The following is an 18,738-nucleotide window of genomic DNA, read 5'->3' as shown; positions in this document are numbered from 1 at the left end:
GCCTTGCCTGTGACATTGACCTGCTTTCCAGTAAAAGAGTCAATGAAATCCACACATCCTGCAAAATGCCCRAAGTTGGTTCAATTGGCCTTTTTCTAGTGAGAACCATTTCTTCAGAAAGCCTTCCTCTATTGCAAAATCATTTATTTCTTCTACCCTGGTGCTCTTTGAGAAGCAGCCAAGACTGGGCTCCTCTGAAAGGCTGTTCAGATCTCCTGGCATTGACTGAACTCTGGTTCCTCTGAATCAAGCAGGGAGGGAAAAAATAATAACAATGTTATCCATTTCTAAAAATGCTAGCCTGAAACCACCTCCCTTTAAGCTGACTGGTATATCAAATGCATGATGAAGAATTTGCCAGGGAGAATAATACAGCTTTGATTATCCCAATTGCGTGCCTGAAGGACTTCTAGCCAACTGTTGTAAAAGAGAAAACACACTTTGGTCCAAGCAAATAGACTGAATTTAAAAAGAAAATGTCTTGGAAGCCATAAGCTAATGAGAGGGGTATTCATTCACTCAATGCAGCTAAAAGCTTGGCCTTTTCTAACTAAGAGCAAAATAGCTCTTTTTTTAAAAATACTTCCATAAAAGCAGCTAATGTGGTTAGTCTGTGTCTGCTCCCTGTAGTTTGCTGTATCTCATTAGATGGATCATTCTTAATGGGAAGATCCACTTTGCAATAGGATTGACTGTTCCGGGGATGTCATGTTATTATAACTGACTCAGTGTTTCAGCAAAATGAGATCCTGAGTGGAAGGACCCTAAGTGAGCAACAGAAGATAAAGCAAACACTTGTAACMGGTGTATTCCTGCATTCCTTGTTTTCCTCGAGGGCCCAGGGAAGGAATAAAAGAATTGTTATGTATCATTTGCTCCATGTGAAAATGCCTCACTGAAAGTGCTGTCAGCCACTGAGTCAGAAATGCTGTCTTAAAAAACAGCAGAAAAATGATTTTGCCTTAGAAATCAAAAAGATAGYAGGTTTGAGGTGAGCCTAACCTTGAGCCAGAGGCATCAGGGATTAGGAATTATTCCTAATATTTGCTCCACTGCAAAATAGCATTTTCTGAAGTTGGAAACCTACTGAAGGTGTGTCAGTCAACTGAATGTGCAGCATCTGGATGAACTGATGGCAAACAAGGAGCGACATGAAACGGCTGAGGTGGAGGAAAACCTTTTCAAGGTGAAACAGTAAACTGTAATGAGAAATGGAGACCAGGTATGAAGGAAAGCTCTGAGCAGCAGTTTTCAGATCTTGCAGCAGGTGTGGCAAACTGGAGGAGGTTTAGCATTAGTTTCTGAGGAAGATTTGTCTAGCCCTCTCAGATCAGGAGCTGCCTTTGGTCTTAAACCAGAGCCTTTGCTCTACGTGAGGCAGTCACTGCCTCATGTGCCTGTCGCACATCTATGGCCAAGCAGCTTTTTCATGCTCAGTGCCTGCTCAGAGCCTGACTGGCACCTTCGTCTTTGCCGCAGGTCCAAGGGGAGAGGAAAGTCCTGTRAAAGCCTCCAAGTTGAGAGGGCTTGGAGGAAAGACCTAACCTTTTGAGCCTCCAGAGGAATTTGTGAGCCTGAATGCAGCAGCCACATTGCTCTGGCTGCACCAGTTCAACCTCCCTTGAGATTTAGCACCGAAAAGCCGGTGTGGTGTGAATGCATACCTTCCCTTTCTGCTGCCCAGGTGGGCAAATGATCATATTGAGTCTTGGAGTGCCTGTTATTTGTTTTCAGATTTGAGATTTAGAAATAAACATTTCTCAGCTGTAACAGTGTGTTCACGTACAGATGAAATTAGAGTGCAGCAGTTAAATGCTTTTCCTCTGCAAAAGCGACTTTGCTGAGGTCATTCTGTCAGCTCCATTTTGCCATTATGATTTTGCGGTTTTGAAAAATACTCTCTGTTGCTATGATTGAATTACCATGTTCTGTGTGTTCTTATTATACACCATTGCACAGGAACAAGAGAGCCAAAAGCATTTCTGTAAATCTTTAAGCAGAGCATAGTGAAGGCAAACTGCACTGGTTTCAAACCAATCTCAAAGTAGATATCATTTGAAATTCTACAGAAGGTGTAGTGTGTCTACACCCAACGTTTAGCTACTCTCCTAACCTGTAGTCCATCAAAAATCACTATTAATAAACTAAACTTTAATGATGCTTAAAACAGATTGCCAATGCCATCATTGCTGATACCATTTAAATTTCAGGAAGGACGCGGAGATTAGCGTACGCTGGCTGCAACCTTGCTCAAAAAATAGTGCTTCTTGTTGCAAGCATGTCAGACAGRTGCTAAGGGCATGTAAAACTGAGCCTAACAGCCAAGCTGCTGAAAATCCAAATGCTGTTTCCTTGGGTTAATGCTTCGATATAGTCACAAGTGTGGGGTTCCTCTTCACCTAAATACACCTCCACCTCCTAAATACACTTAGACCTCCTAAATGCAGAATAGCATATTGTGCACCCCAGGAGTATTCAGATGAAGTATTATCTGACAGATTTCCTTATTGGATCAAACTTTAGACAGAGGCCTTACTGGTCATAAAATACCAAGTCTTGTTTTCACTTGTTCTGTCACAGGCACCCTGGAGTTACAGGGTCTTCCACAAATGACTCTTCTCCAAAAAGAAATGTTAGGCAGCAGTGAGAAGCCAAAGAGGTGTTAGCAAAAGATGCAAATTTGATATCCCATGCTATCTTTCCYTTATTCCCTGTACTGGCATTTATCATTTTCCTGGCTCTGTACATGGGGASCAGCCCATCTTTTGATCTATAGGCAGGGACTGATACTCCCATAAAGAAAATAAGCAGGGAGGCAGGGATGGCACTTTAGGGAGCACATGCCCAGCTGTGTCTTGGAGTTTCCTTACCTTCAAAACAGGATATTCCTTCCACATTTCTTGCTGCTTTACCATGCCCTTTGAATAGACTTGCACTGTTTTTGCTAACAGCATGGAAAGCACTTCCAGGGCAGAAAGAAAACTCAGTGTTTCTGAAGTTTTTGTATCATTTTTCATTGAAAATGTTTTTCTCAGTCCATTTTTGTTTGCTTAAAAACTGATATGCTGAGTTTATACCTGAGCGTATGAACTGAAAATACCTTTGAAGGTAGAAAAGGTTGCAGCTTTGCCCATAACACAGTGTGTTTCGCCTACAGAACCACTGACCTACCCAGCTGCCCTGGTAGCATCGTTTTTGAAGGATATGTTGGTGTTTTATCCATTCCCCACCATCCTCTCTGTTTCTGTGCAGTTTGTGTGTCCCCCAAAGTATTAGGCCGATGTCTTTGTCCGCAGAGGGTATTTTAGCTCAGGATGCTTTGCTTGGCTAGCTGGTGCAGAAGGGCTGGTTTCCCTCACAGGGCTCAGATTGATGAGTTTGATGTGCTGGGTCTAAGCCTGCACTGATTTTTTGCCCCCTACCAAGCGTCCAGGGGACACTTGCTCTGTCCCCTATGGACTGAGTCAGGCAAAGGACTGCCTCAGTTGCACTGAAGGCTCATGTAGGAGTTAGCAGGGCAGAGAAAAACCCCCCAGCTGACCCCAAGACCCTTGAAAAACAGGAGACACTTGAAAAAGAAAGGTTTAAGTACCCTGGAAGTGTCACCCTCCTGCCACCACACCAGAACAGAGCCATTGTCATCCTCAGGGGCTTCTTTATCTGAGAGCATCGCTTGGTATCAGCTGACTGGCATTGGTGTGGCCGTGGACATGTTGCAGGTGCTCAGACCTACCCCTCACGTCCTGTCTCCCTCCCTCTTCCCCACGCTCCCAAGGTCGGCTCGGTGGTGGCTGTGGGCTGGATCCGCTCCAAGAAAGCCGTGGACTGGCGCCTTTTCCGCAACATCTTCCTGGCCTGGTTTGTGACTGTGCCGGTGGCCGGCCTGTTCAGCGCCGGCGTGATGGCRCTGCTGATGTACGGGATCCTGCCTTACATCTGAGGAGCCGCCTCCGCCGGGAAAAGGGGAAATGGCCAAGCTACTACCCATGGGAGAAGCGTTCCCGTGAAAGAAGCAGTCGGAGAGGATCCATCTTCCATACCTAACTTCTTATCTACTGTACATAACAATGTGTCATATTGGTGACATGGTGATGTGGTGCCATTTCTTATATATTAAAGAAATATATATGCATATAGTAGGTAACGATACCTAAGTTATATTATCAGTGGGGTGAAAATAATTGCCTAGAACTTAATATTTAGTAAAATTTGTACATAGTGTATCATTTTGGTGGCTATTTTTTAATCTTTTGAAGAAGAGTATGGATTAGGAAATGTTTCTTGTCCATTTGATATAAGAAGAAGCGAGGTACAGGACTGCGTAACACATGAATTTTTTAAAGCTATTAAGATACTGGAACAAAATAAAACGTGCAGAAGTGCTTTTCATAAAATAACTTTGTTCATATCATATTGATCTTCGTGTATCATAGCGTGATGATTATGGCTGTGTAAATACTTACGGACAGTAACTTTTAAATGGTGCATTTCCCTTATATATTTTGGATAAGAAAGTTTAGGAAGTACCAAAGAAGCAGGGGAATAGCTTGCCGATATTATGTTGTTGTCTCCACGTGTGTTGTGTTTCCCCACCTCTAATTCAATGTTGTTTTCACCAAGCTCCGGCCGGTGAGGCTGGGATAGTACTGTTCATGTCTTAATGTAACTTTAAAAAAAGAAAAGCGCACACAAAAAAATAGTTCTTGTGACTTCGTAGGCAGCCCATGGCTCTCCACATTAGCTGATAGTAGAACTGACTTCATTTAGTGGGTTGATACTTCAGTATCTCACCGCTCACCTTTCCCCTTCAAGTGTCAGCTCCCGCTTGCCCTGCTGTGATTCCTGCAGGAGAACAGACCATCATGCTCCCCTTCCCCTCCATCGGGACACAAGCACACACTCAGGTACAGGAGCGGGGCCGTGGAGCTCACGGCATCCCCGCGTACAGGAGCGAAGGGCAGCAGCGGGTGGGAAAGGGCTCAGCCCTGCAATCTGYGTGGAGGCGATGGGCGCCCATGGAGTGCGGATCCGTGCAGGGGAGGTGTGAGCAGGAGCTGCCTCTCCCCTGGCAGCTCCCATCCCACRCCACAGCCAGCCAGCCTCCTCCTGTGCTGCTACAGCCAGGAGGGGACGGGAGCCTGGCCCTGTGTGGATGGAAGTTGTAYGGTAACCAGCATTTGGGATGAGATTTTTTTCTCGGCAGCTCAGGGGAAGATGGCTWGCTACATCCCCTGCACGCCTTTGGAAAGCACATGGGAGTGAAGGTTACTGTTACATGGGTGGGAGGCAAAGGGCAAGGGGTGCCCAGAGGAGGTTGGGAATCTATTACTGTTTAAATGCTGCTAAAATTTTGATAAAACGTTCTTGGTACTCCATTGTGATTTTTCCATTGGTCATTCATACCAAATTTATAATAAAAAGATAAACAGCCCCTCTAACTGCCTCGTGCGTGTTTGGAGTGTTACTCAGCCCTAACGGGAAGGCTCCCCAGGCGATTAAAGCCTACTCCTTGGCATCTGCCGCCTTTTGTCCTTTGTCTGCTGTGGTCAGTGGGATCAAACCMCGCTCTGTGTGGCGCTGACAAAACCTCCCTTCTCTTCCTGCTGTCCGGGCGGCCCCAGTGCCCAGCCCTCCCTCTGCCCGGGCTCGGCTCAGGCGTCTCTCTGGCGAGGTTTGGGAGCCCGTGGGCTGCTTTGGGCACATTCCCTGGGCATTTGCTGCCTCCAGCGGCCTCCYTCACTCTGGCCCTCCTTYCTGGRGCTCTGGAAGCATCCATCCCTGTTRCTGTGGCACTCAGTTTCTAACCCCTCTGAAACCCTAGAGCTGTGGTATAAATAGTGCTGGCAAATGGGTGGGGCTGGTGGGCAGCAGCTGCGTGMCCAGAGCAGCCAGTAAAGGTACAGAGACAATTCGGGACCTGTTGAAAAGAGCTGAAAGACTCACCTTATCTTAGCACTTGCGTAAACTAATGCCTGCCCGGTGGCCCGGCACCTTCCCACCTTGTTTTATCTACAGAGACAAAGCAGACTYGTCTCTGCCAGACACAGGCAGTGTGCAGAGGGAGGGCTGTGCCAGCCCTGAGGGTTTGTGATAATCCCCCAACACGCACAGCTGGGTGTCTGTCAACACACACGTATATAAATAAAACTGCTGTGAGAGAAWTGGCTGGCAAGGAAGTATCTCCAAAGTATTCCTGCCCCAGCTACAATAAGCATCAACGTGGAGGGGGGTGGAAAACCCAAAGTGGCTTTCTTCACACCACAGAGGTGTCCTTTGCCACCCCAGAGCAGCAGAATCTGCAGGGGAAGCACAACTGGAGAACGGTGCAAACACAGGCACAGGTAAAATTCCCTTTGCTCAGGCAGCAATCAGAAGAGGTCTATTTTCAGCTCAAGAAATGATGGGGGTGTTGCGCTTTTCCAGGAGCACTGGAGCTCAGTGGGGCCGGAGAGCTGAACTTGTTTAGCCAAGGCCTATTTAAGAAGCAGATGCTGATAGACCTGGACAGAGACACGGGACCTTTGCACCCTGCAGGTTACCCCCCCCTTCCCACCGTGGTTCACAGCCAGGGGACACAGGACAGCGTGGCTGTCACCTTGCTGCCTGCTGGGAACACGCAACATGCACAGGCTGCTGGGGCTGCAGGGAAAGTGAGCACGAGAAACAGGTGAGGAGGCAGGAGAGAAGAATATGAAAATATTTATTACAAGTAAAAACTGTTTTAGGGAGGAAATGCAGCCTGAATTTCAGAAACCAAAGTGTCTACTGTGCCTCATAGATCAGTGGTAAATCTTTGACTCGAAGCAGCCTGAGGAGAGCCAGCTGGCAGTGTGTGAAGGTGCTAATGGACTAATTACCCTCAGCTCCTGCCTCCAGCTTTCACCCCACTGCCAGATTTCATGGTTTGCCCTGGGAGTTGCTTTGCCTTTGCATGTCTCATGGTCTCTGGGTTGGTACTGGGACTTGTCATGGCCATCAGCTCTGCTGGTGCAGCTTGGCAGTGTGCCTGTGCTGGTGAGGTTGCTGTGGCATGGCAACCTGTGCATCCCAGTCTGTCCTGCCCTGCTCTCCCAGCTCCCTGCTGCTGCTCTCCCACCTCCAAGGTAAGTGTTCTGTGTGCTCGTGACTGCTTGGGCTGGCTGAGCACCCCGTGGAGCCTGTGCCGCAGGCATTGAGATTTGTTCTGGAGTTGGTCAGAGAGAGGCCAGGGAATGCAGCTGGGAAGAGCATGGGGCAGGACAATGMAAAGGCACAGGGCCCTTCAGTTTGTTTGTGGTACAGAGACCTGGTGTGCTTTGTGAGAGATCCTAGCCTAGACTTTGGGACCTGGGTGTCCCTGGACTCCCAAGATGATGCTGGCCTCCAAAAATATGGATCCATATTTTTGGAGGACAGAAGACTGTTTGAATAAGTGTCTTGCACTGTTACTTCTCTAGAGAAGGTAGCTGATGGGAAAAGTGGTATATTCTGTTTATTTTTTTTTTTTAAGTCTAAGGACCTTTGGTTTTGTGCTCCTTTTTTCGTGGACCTTGCTTTAGTGACACTGATGATAAGGTTTGATGGAGCATTGATACCACCTACTGGTTGCCAAAAAGAAGTCTGAACTGGAGGAAGATTTTCATTGCCACTGTGAATCTTTGTTAGCCTCATTTTTCTGAGCATTAAAGCAGAATACAAAGGAATTATGTGTAATAAAAATGTGAACTCTGCTCTTTCCAGGTGAAGTTGTACAAATAACTAAATATTGTACACTTAGCCTAATTTCCAATTATCTTAGGTTCTCGGAGAGAAAGGTATTGTTGCACTGAATTAAATTACATTTTCATGCTGGTTGACACAAGCAGACTTTTCTTCTACTTGTCTTGCAAAAATAATCAGTTTGTGTCTCCAGTTGTTAAAACTAGGGGGCTGAACTTCTGCAGAGATGGTATTTTAGCACTGTATTGATGAGCAAACACTTTGTGCAGGGATAGCATTGGTTTGAAAGATTTTATAAGCACTTTACACCGCTTGTTCAACTAACTGCAGCTTTCAAAAGAGTATTTTTCCTAAGTGGAACAGTAATTTTAACTTGTACAATTGTGCTGTGCTGTTACCAGCTTTTAGGTGCAGAGTTTGTTTATGTGAGAAGGTGAATGTGAATAACAAATGCTTGTTTGCTTCCTTAACTGCAATCAGCTTTAAAGCAAAGTTGGTGCCTGGAAACCAAGCACAAATGTCTGARTTTTGTGGCTYCTTGCATCTGTCCCAGCTGACACTGAACATCTTCAGGAAGGTGACATCTGAACAACCCTAAACTCAAGGATGTGACATGTGCTATTGCTGGGCAGTGCTGCTGCAGTGCAAGGAATTACCGTAGATTGTTAATCATTGCTGTGCTTCAGAAAGAGAAAAAGGAGTGGCAGGTATTCAGCTGCTGGCCAGTTCTCTGCATTGCCCAGGTGCAGTCAGATCCCTGGGTGGATCTTCCCCCAGGATGGCTCGGTGCAYGCCAGTTCCTTTGCTGTGAGCAGCTCATGCAGCTCACAGAATTCAAATTGCTGCTAAAGAGCTTGTTTCCAGTCTCCCATTGCAAGGACAGCTGGGGTTCTCCGCCTCTGAAAGCTGACTTCACTAAGCAGGAATACTCCACCAGTCCATATCCCTYCCAGGCACAAAGGGAGAAGATGCTTGTGCCTGAAGTTGCCAGTGCCAGGGAAAGGCAGGGAGGGTGTCATGCACTGGTCTCATGTGAAACAGGAGGATAATTCTGATTGGAAAAGCACTAAAGCATTTTTGGATAATAGTGAAACTGCTTTCTTGCTGTGCCAGGATTTGTCATCTTTTTGGCTTGAGGGGAAAAATTATAGGAAGGTTAATCTGAAAATGTTGCCTTGCTCTCTTAAATACTTCATAACAGATGATCTTCTCTTGATCTTGCAAGACAATGTTGAGAATCCCTTTAATTGCTCTGGAGAGCAGGCACACCTGGAACTGCCCAAGGTTTCTGCTCCAACTTTCTGTATGCCTGATTTTTTTTTCCACTCATTCCTGCTTCTCATGGAATCCTGGTGATCTCTGTGATGGGAATTGCATGTGACATGTCTTTCACACTCATGGGCTTATCAAGGTGAAGCTGACAAGTTCTCTCTTCTCAGTCTGTGACTTTGCATGACAACCTGTAGGAAGTCTTGGCTGCTTTCTGACAGATGCCTGCTTCTGTTTCCCGTGAGAATAGAGATGCTGTTACACTGATAAAGTGCTTGTCAGTGCTGGGGTCAAGTGCTTCTCAAAATACACCAAAACTGTTTGGAAATGGCACAAGAAATTATGAAAGGGAGAAAGGGAGCTCGAGGCTTAGACCCAAGGACCATGAAGAGCTTGGTCACTTTATGAGGAAAATGTCACAAATTCAGTTCTGTRGATAAGCTTTGAATGGTAGGCAAAAGGTGAATGCACCTGGATTTTTTAGGTCACAGCTGCTTTTGCTCTTTCAGAAGTTTTAGCTAGTTTTTTCCCGAGCACTTAGAACAATTGGGATACAGAAATCTGCATGCAGAAACTTTGAGACAACAGTTCAAGAGCTACATAATGTAAAGGTTGGCTAAAGACCTTTTTACATGTTTGGGTTATTGTTTTTATGCACTGCAGAAAGAGGTTAAAAGGTTTTATCAACTTGCAAGCTGTTCTCGCCCATAAAACCCTGTCCTTCCTATTCCTATCCCAAATAATGTTCATTAAGGCAATTTCCCTTCCTTTATTGCAGCTGGAGTAAATGCTCTTAGATATAATTTGAAGAAAATTTCCTGGATTTGCATTATTTGTCATATGTATTACGACAAAGACTTCTTATTTGTTTGCTTCATCCTTTCATTTTGGGTAGTTTATATCAAATGAGTGTAAAGATATTTCCTTTGTTACTGAAAATGGCTCCAGATCCCCTTTGCACAGGAATGTTCAGAGACAAAAAATTCTAATCTTAAGAGCATTAACAAATACGAGAAGTTTGCAGATGGTGTTGATAAAAAGCCCAAGTACCAGTATAAACAGAAAGGGTAGAAATAAATGAGGTGGGAAGGACATAAAACACCAAAACAGCCTTCAGAGATCAAGAGGTTATGGCTGAGACAAACAGTGGCAGAAACACAAGCTGTTGATACAAAACCAGAAGAAAAACATTGCTACAGAGATGTTAATGGCCTTCCTCAAAATTCCCCAGTTTAAAGGTGCCTCTGTTAGAGTTCAGCTAGCAGTCTGTTGGTTTTATTCTCATGCCAAGGTTAGCTCTAGGGCAGAGGTGGGCACTGACTTTTCGAACGGGGGCATAGAGAGAGTGGTCACAGAGCAAAGCAGTCTTTCTCCTGCCCTCATTGTCCTCCAAGCCACCAGGGTGCYTGCTTGCTCTGATTCTGCTCAGCCAGTTTCACAMGCAGTAMTCAARGACTAAATTTCCACTTAATTTAATTGAGAAAATGGCTGTAGGGCCTTTCTGCTATCATTGTTTAGCAGCTATTTTTCCTGAAGCTGCAATTATCACTGCTGATGCCATTTGGTAATGAAGTCAGGACAGGAAATGCTTCAAAACCTCTCTGGTGCCACCCTCAACATTTGTTTGAGAGGCTCCTACTCTGAGRTGTTAAAATTCAGATCCAGCTTGCTTACACCTTCCATTAAGATTCTGAATATAAAGAGCTAATAAATATTTTAATACATTCTTCACRAAGTCATAAAATCYAACAGACCAGCACGTTGTTTCTGTCTGTGGTCTGTAACCACCTGCAGCGTTTGCTGATTTATTGATAACCATCCAGYGTGGCAAATGTGGCRACTTAGGTGACMTTTAAGGGCCCTTCSAACCCAAACTACTCTATGATAACACTTCACACTCATACAGAGCCCACTGGAGAACGTTCCTTTGATATGGRATTAGGTCATAATTATATTACTTGGAGGGCAGAAATGAATTTCCATTGACAATTTAGTAACACATGTGATTGACAAATCTTCTACAAACTTTCTGGCAGAGAAAACTGAGGGCAAGGAAAATTTGTCATCCTTGGAAACAAGTCTCAGTAAGGAATGGCAAGTTTCTTATCAGACTTACTGAAAAAAATCAAAAGTAATGAATTATCCAGGTACTATCTAAGGGAAAAATTGCAAAACACAGGGTTTTCTATGTATAATTATTTTGTATACCCTGCTTATTCTTACTCAATACCACAGTGTTAGATCCTTAGATCCATTGAAATGGTAAATTTGTGATGTGGGGGAAACTAAGTGGAATAMCTCTGGACAGGATGTGCTGGTTGATTCGTGCTGCCTTCAGCCCCCAGTGTGCTAATGCAAATGTACCGCCAGGTGGTGCAGAAAGAAAGAACTTGACAAAGAACTGATCCTCCATTTAAATAGAGGAGACCAARTGTTTCTCTAAAATGCCAGCCTTTTATCCATCAATAACAAGCGAGAACTATTGATATGCCACCATAGCACTAAATGGGATATCGCTCTACAGCTGGGCTCACTGGGGCTGTAGCTACAGGGACAAATGTCTATGAATTCAGCACACTTTGAGGCTCTCAGGCTTTCTAAATAAAAGCTTATCCTTTTTCAAGTCTGCCAAAGGCTCTGATTGCCATGGAGCGAGGTGTGTGTCCCACCTGGCAGAACCAAGCAGCTCCCAAACGACCCTTCCGAGGAGCAGCAGGACCTGTTCAGGCAGAKGATACTGATTTCAGTGCAGCTCAGTTCAGCCAGAAGGGAAACTGCAGCTGTCCCTGGGACCTGCTGGTGGTGCCTGGTCGGTGGAAATCTGTACAGCTCTATGGGGACACCGGGAGATCCTCCATCCTCCTCTTTGCATTGCTTCCAACCATGTGGGGCAGGTGAATTTGGYTCAGAAATTTCGGATTGGGATATTAAAGGATACAGCCAGACTGTGCAAGCTGGTGTGAAGTTTGGTGCTAATGGAGTTGTGTCAAATAAGGGTCATCAAAGCTGAAGGCAGTGTTGGGAGCAGAAAACAGAAACCCCAGTGACAGAGCAGCAGCAGTAGGACGTACACTGCCTGCCTCTCTTCACTGCCTTAAAAAATATGAAGTTGGCTTAGATGAGGTTTTAATTGAATTTACCTTTTCCTTTCATCTGCCCTTCAGGCAACTAGTAAGGCTTCTCCAAACTGGACAAGTTTAGGGCTCAGAAACAGTGAGTCCTGCTTTTTGAGGGGGCTTGRAAAACAAAACACAGTCCTCTGTTTTGCAAATTTGAAACCAGGCTCATCTGGGGCAGTTTAAGTATTTGAAAACTGATACCAAGTCCTATGTTTTACTTTTTTAAAAGTAGTCTTGAAGTCCTGCATCACTGGGGCTTGGAAATAGGCGCATTTGGGCTGTTTTGGGGTTTGCAGATTGGAGACCAAGTCCTGCATTGTTGAGCTTGGAAATAGACACCAAGTCATGTGTTTCTTTTGGGGGACTTGGAACCAAGCTCATTTGGCCAACTTACAGGCCAAGAAAGTGAGGCTAAATCATGTGGTTTGAGGATGTAGAAACAGGGATTAAGTGATGCAGTTTTGGGGCTTGAAACGAGGCTCATTTGGTCAAATCTGGGAYTTGGAACACAGGAGATCAAGAAACACAGATCCCAGTGCTGGGACATTGCTGGTTAGAGCCTGGTGCTGGTAATGCCAGGATTGTGGCTTTGATCCCTGCATGGGCCATTCCCTTCAGAGCTGGACTCCATGATCCTTTGGGTCYCTTCCAACYCAGAATATTCTATCATTCTGCTTTTGGGTCTGGAATGGGCACCACGYGGCTGTCCCTGTGTCACCACCATTGTGCCCCCACCCTGCACCATGTGGTGCTGTGCTGGAGAGAACAAACCATGTGGGAGCAGGGAGCCTGGTGGTAGGAGGGGTAAACCAGCCAGAAATATCCTGCTGGCCCCAAAATATGCCAGAAGGTTATTAAACTGCTAAAAATATTTAATGGAATGTGGTGCTTCAGGGAYTCCCATACACTGCTCTGATCCTGTTGGTGTTCAGGAGGTGGCGGTGGTGATGAATCCCTGTGTGTGTGTCATCCTTCCCCACAGCACCAGGGTCCAGGCAGGTCACTGGGCCACAGAGCCCCACCAGAAAAGTGTATTTCACAAAAAAAAAAAAAAATCCTGCCCTTCTGAAATTTGGGCTGAAACWAATATCTTGCTCTTTATGCCTAGGACTTTTATGAACACTTTTAAATGAGGTAAAGATTTTTCAGTGGAACAGGAATTACTTGTCTTTACACCTTTTCCTGTTAGTAAACAGCAAACACGAAGAAATAAATATTCTGTTATAAATGGCTTGGCAACATGCCTCCTTTCAAAACAGCCATAGAAATGCAAATTTGAGGATGTGTTTGATTTTTGTCCTGCCTCATTCACTTTGAAGACAAAAAGAAATCCTGCCAGGCACACTCAGTTGTCTTTTGTAGCATTCGCTGGGGGGCAGCAGTGRCGGCAGATGTGATTCACAGAGATGGTGTCAATTAGTTTCACCTTTATATAAACAAATGGCCCAATTAGGTTAAGCCCTCAAGCTCCTGGAAAGCTCTGTGCTATTTCCATCGCAGCATCTGGACTCCCCTGGGAAGGTAACGCGGCACAGTGCTGCAGCCACAGTTGTGACAATATTTAACAATACACTAAGGTGTGGCRAGTGAACCCCTGCTGAATTTCGACAGGTGGTAAACATCACCTGTTTCTTCAGTCAGTTGTGGCAGACTTTGTTTTACTTCATGTCACACCTGCCAGCATAATTTCTTCATTTATCTCAGTCATATCCCACTGGCTGATATTCGAGGCTGAACAGCTTTACCTAATAGTGCATCTTGGAATTCAGGCTTGTTTTTTTGAGCAAGAACTGTCTTTGAACGAGGCTCCCACGTGAAAGATAATGACTTATCCATTAGTGCACTAAAACACTTRAATATGATTTCTGGGTGTTCCCACTGGACAACCTGAAAGTGCCAACATCATGGGATGTAAGTGCTGTGGGATGCTTGGGAGCACCTTCCTGCAGAACTCCTGGCATGCTGCCAACAGCTTCCGAGGTGGGCAGAGCTCAGACTGTGTATGCCCAGTAGGTTCAGCAGAAAAGTGGGCATTTTCTAGTGGGATCGTTGTGGAAAACAGACACAAGTTGAAAAATATGCTTTTCTTTCTGGAACTGAGATCAGTAATTTGTTACTGAGCCGAGTTCAGACTGGTCACTGGTATTTTCCAGAGTCTGAGATGCCTGCCTGGAGTGCGAGCCTCCGGGAGAAGTGGAAGTCAGAAACCAAAATGTGGAAGTGTGAGACGGGACCCCTGCAGGACCATGCTCTGTTCTGAGCTCTCCTGCAGCCTCCCCTGATCTCAGACCTGTCTCAGCTCCCAGACACAACCACTCCATATCTCCCCAAGAAAATTACTGTTTTCAACCCTCTGTGTTTTTTAATTTCTTACCACAGGATTTTGTGGCATCAGATGCATGGAAGCTTGCGGGTAAAATGGAAAAAAATAACACCATATGCTGCCTTTGTGGTAATGAACCCTGCCCCATGGGAGATCCCTGATCCTATGTTGACATYTGATAACATATCAGATAAGTTACTTGGATTTAAATTCTTCAATTACATCTTTTCAGTGTGTTTTCTTCAGTGACAAAGAAGGTTCGTATCCGCTTTTAAGAGAGCCTGTTGTGTTTTAACCTCACCTACCAACAGGCTTGGAGTACAGGTCTGCACTACTGTGGGATGTTTTCCAGGGAACTCTGCACTCTGAAGAGCACATCATAGGAAGGGAAAACTGTTATATGCAGATTGAAGCAACATAAACTTGCTGGTCTTGCAATGTCATCCCACTTAGATTTGATGTTCTCTTGTAAGACCTTTTTTATTCATGCCCCTCTTCCTTTCACCCTATAAAAGGGGAGATAGCTTCAACAGAGAAGAGGAGAAATTAATCCAAGTTATATGAAAAATTTACCCAAAGTTGTGGAATTTGGACTACCCCTTTTTAAAGCTGATTTTTTTGGCTGAAACCTTTATTTTTTGGCTCACTGCATGCAGGTGTACATCGAGCAATGCCACCTGTGGCAGTTGCTTCGCAGGTTAGGGCTTTGTGGCTGTGTTTGAGCCATCTTGCCCAGCTGCAGAAGCCCTGSAGTAACCCCTGAGCTGATGGCAGCTGTGGTTTTCCTGCTGGCTTGGTTTGCTTGGAGGCAGCCAGAGCCAGAGCTGGAAAGGTTTTCCTTGTGCCGTGGCTCCCCGTGTGCTGCTGAGCTGCACGTGGAAGCGCAGGAAGCGCTGCCACTGCTGAGCAGTTTCTGTTAAGCTGGAGAGGGAAGTGTTGCTCACACCACTGGCCACGAGATTATCGGKTTTTGTGGTCACAAGTAATTGAATGTCCCACCCAGGGAGCTGGGGGCATGTTGCTGCAATGTACAGTTTAGTGAGTGGAATTTGGTAATAACTGCAGAGCCTAATCTCTGTTAATTCTTTCTTCCACTGCAGTGGCGTGACACAGAGCGTATCAGATGGGTTGCTCAATAGGAAATAATATTACTTCTGCCTCCAACCTGGAGAAATCAGATYCTTGGGAACAGAGAGCTGTATGAAGCAAATATAAACTGTGTTATCTCAGGCATGAATCTTTCAGTTAAACGAGACACACCCGGGGCAAAGACAAGGTTTGATCATCTCTGTGAGTCCTACACAATACTGCAAGGGGCTCACAACCAAAACAGGAAATGAGCAAAAAGGCAATCTCTGCAGAGGACTTAAAAGAGAYTCTTTGCACTGATGTCTCTTGAAGAGGGTGAGTCTCAGTTTTTAGTTTTATCTGCTGTATCTATCTGTAACTCAGCTTTTAGTTGTATCTGTACCACAGAAATGGAAGAAATTTGCTTCAGAGCCAGAGTCCAGTCTTCCACTCTTGCAGACAACCATCCCATAGCATCTCTTTTGGAATCAACCAAACTTTATGCTAAAAGCTGTTTCCAGTTACCGTAATTTTTCTGATGTAAACCTTTCAGATTCCTACTCAAATGAGGGTTTGAAATTTGCCTAATACCTGGACTAAAGTTACAAACCATTTTTACCTGATTACCCTCCAGCCAGTATCACCCTTTCACTTATGCTTTCTCCCATGACTTCATTTTAGATCTACAAGCCAGCTTCCATAAGATTTTCATGAAAAKGTTTAAAAATTTTGCTACATTATATTAAAAAAAGATAAAAAACAAATCAGTGTAATGCTATGACTTATTACATGTCTACCAAAAATATATTGCCCAAAATACCCCAGGATTTTTTTTTTTCTGACAGCTACAGCTGACTCTTGGCTCCTGTTCATCCAGTGGGCAGCTAAAGCTCCAGCTATCCTCTTTCCAGAGATGAGTCTTAGSCTTTTCATGAATTCAGAACTATATGTTCTTGCACACAATACTACRAAATTTACTCCTCCCTTTTTTAATAACTCCAGGCCTTAATGTTGAGGCATTTTGCACAATCCTTCCCATTGTTCCTGTAAATTTATACATGCCCAATTCTTGTGCTGCCATCACTACTAAAAAATACAAACAAGGTAGGGGTACAGACCCCACTGTGAASAGCTCTCCTGTAAAACTTCTTCCTGTCTGATGGCTTTTCTTCATTTCCCTTGTCTCAGCTTTAGTTTGATTACACTTTTCTTTCTGTACTTACAAATACCTTATTGATTTACAGGTTGGCTAGGTCTGCTGCATTTGTCCTGGCTCTGAAATCAGTTATCAAAAGTATATGGCAATATAAATAAATTCACATTTTATTGCATGTAGTTTTGTGCAGATGGGTAAGTTTTCTACCATGGAAATAGCCCCAGGTAAGCAAATTTAGAAAAGTACAGCAGTTTACTGCTAACTCTGAGGAGTCTGGGCTTCAGTGCTCCATTCAACAATTTCACAATTCAAAAGGCAAAATAGGAAATGCAAGCACAAGCTACAAATGTGTTAAACTTCCTGGAAAAGCCAAATACAGGAAAAGGCTTAAAGCTATTTTTATGTAATTTTTTTTTAAAGGAGAAGGCTCATATGTAATTTTTTTAAAGGAGAAGGCTCACCTTTGAAAGTATCAAAGGCTTAAAAAAAAGCTGAGCTTGCTGAAGAACAACTCAAAAGTAAGGCATGAGGCACATAAATGATTCATATTCTTTTTTTCCCTCTCAGCAYAAGTTAATGCTACTGCAGAGCTTGGTTCCTGCTTTGCCCTCAGCCACAAACAAGCAGGAAGCCCCACTGAAGAGCAGAAATAACATGCTGAAGCAGAAACCTGCTTTAGCATGTTGAGTATCAAAGTATTCAAAAAAAGCTTTACAGTAGCTAATTTTTTGAGAAAATAATGATTGAACTGATGCAGAGAGGGCACTATGAGACTGCTACAAAAGTCTCTCAGCACCAGGACAAATTTGCAGTTTGGCTCACACATGTCCAAGCTGCATGTTGCTGAGAAGAGCTGAGAAGTTGCTGAGAGATCTCTTGAGTGACCTAACACAAATCAAATAAAAGCTCAATCTATTTAAACAAGCAGTAGCTCTTCAGTCTGTCCAAAAYTCAGCTGCCAGTTCAGACAGTCCCTTGTCTACAGCTGATTCTGTTGTRAACTGGCAACCAACAGGCTCATATGAGTTACACCTCTTGGCTTTCTGATGTCGCTGCCTTTCAGCGCCGAGCAGCCCTCTTTGTGACCCCTAAAGGAATTTGACAGTTCCTTCCCATCTTCATGTGAGCCTTAGTTTTGTGTGTGTGAGACACTTTCCAGGGCCAGCATATTGTGTGATGAAGAGAGAGGAGCAGAGCCCCAAAGTTACCGTGGGGCTGGGGACCAGAATGGGAGCCAGGGAGCTGCCAGGCACAGCTCAAGGAAGGAGGAGGCCCCTTCACAGATGATTAAGAKGAAAGACCTGTGCTTCAAGACATTCCATATAAATTAAGATGCTGCGTGCAGTATGTGAAGACATTTCAAACTGGGTAGTGTAGCACCAGCCTTCTAAATAATACAGGAGTTTCCATTCATGTGTATATTATTAGCAGCAGAATATGAAGAGGACTCTCCTGAGAGAAACAAATCCAACATTTATTAATTTTTTTACTGTGACAGTTCATTGTCCAGACAGGAAGGTAACAGATATCACATATCTGCGAACTGCARCACTAGAACGGTTTTGCAAATTTCTGCTGTTATTAAAGTCATCGAAGCAGGAAGAAATGAACAAAGATAATCATCCCAATGTAAGGCACTATTAACTGTGAAATTTTTCTGTGGAATGCTTCAGTGCTTTTTTACAGCAATAATGRCATGGACCCTTGTGCCTGTATAAATTTTTCATGCAGTAAACTCCATTTCTTCTCCTTGTGATAAAGTGCTTTTGGGTTCAGCCAGAAAACAACGTTGATTCAGCAACACACAGAAGACACCCACACACATTCAGCTGGCATCACATGGTATCTGYTGAAACACAGCCACCACAAGGAAACAGGCTGTGGCACAGCTCTCCAGGCAACTGCTAGGACATATGGAAACCCCAGGATGTCCTGGGAGGTGAAAGGAGAATTGTTATTGAAAGACTGCCTCTGTTTTCATTTTACAAAAGAATAGTTCAAATGTCACTTGTTTATTTGAGGAATAAACTATTCTACGTATTCCTTAGAAAAAGCCCCAAACAAGAAAATCAGAAACCTACCCTTAGTTTGTTTTTCAAGTTCAG

General features: G+C 44.4%; 1 protein-coding gene across 1 annotated transcript in view; it reads left to right on the top strand.

Moving 5' to 3' along the window:
* Positions 1-5,453, top strand: part of SLC20A2 (solute carrier family 20 member 2) — a 32,045-nt gene extending 26,592 nt beyond the window's left edge. Inside the window, exon 10 of the mRNA XM_057370742.1 lies at positions 3,776-5,453. Coding sequence (XP_057226725.1) covers positions 3,776-3,940 — 165 coding nt within the window. The 3' untranslated portion in view covers positions 3,941-5,453. The remainder of the gene's footprint in view (positions 1-3,775) is intronic.
* Positions 5,454-18,738: the final 13,285 nt, after the last annotated feature.

Source organism: Malurus melanocephalus, unplaced genomic scaffold (genome assembly GCF_030028575.1).
Source record: "Malurus melanocephalus ecotype Western Australia unplaced genomic scaffold, MMel_1.1 scaffold_131, whole genome shotgun sequence".
In the NCBI taxonomy this organism is placed as follows: domain Eukaryota; kingdom Metazoa; phylum Chordata; class Aves; order Passeriformes; family Maluridae; genus Malurus; species Malurus melanocephalus.
Note: the sequence above shows the minus strand (reverse complement) of the source record. Positions and strands in the feature narration are given on the sequence as shown.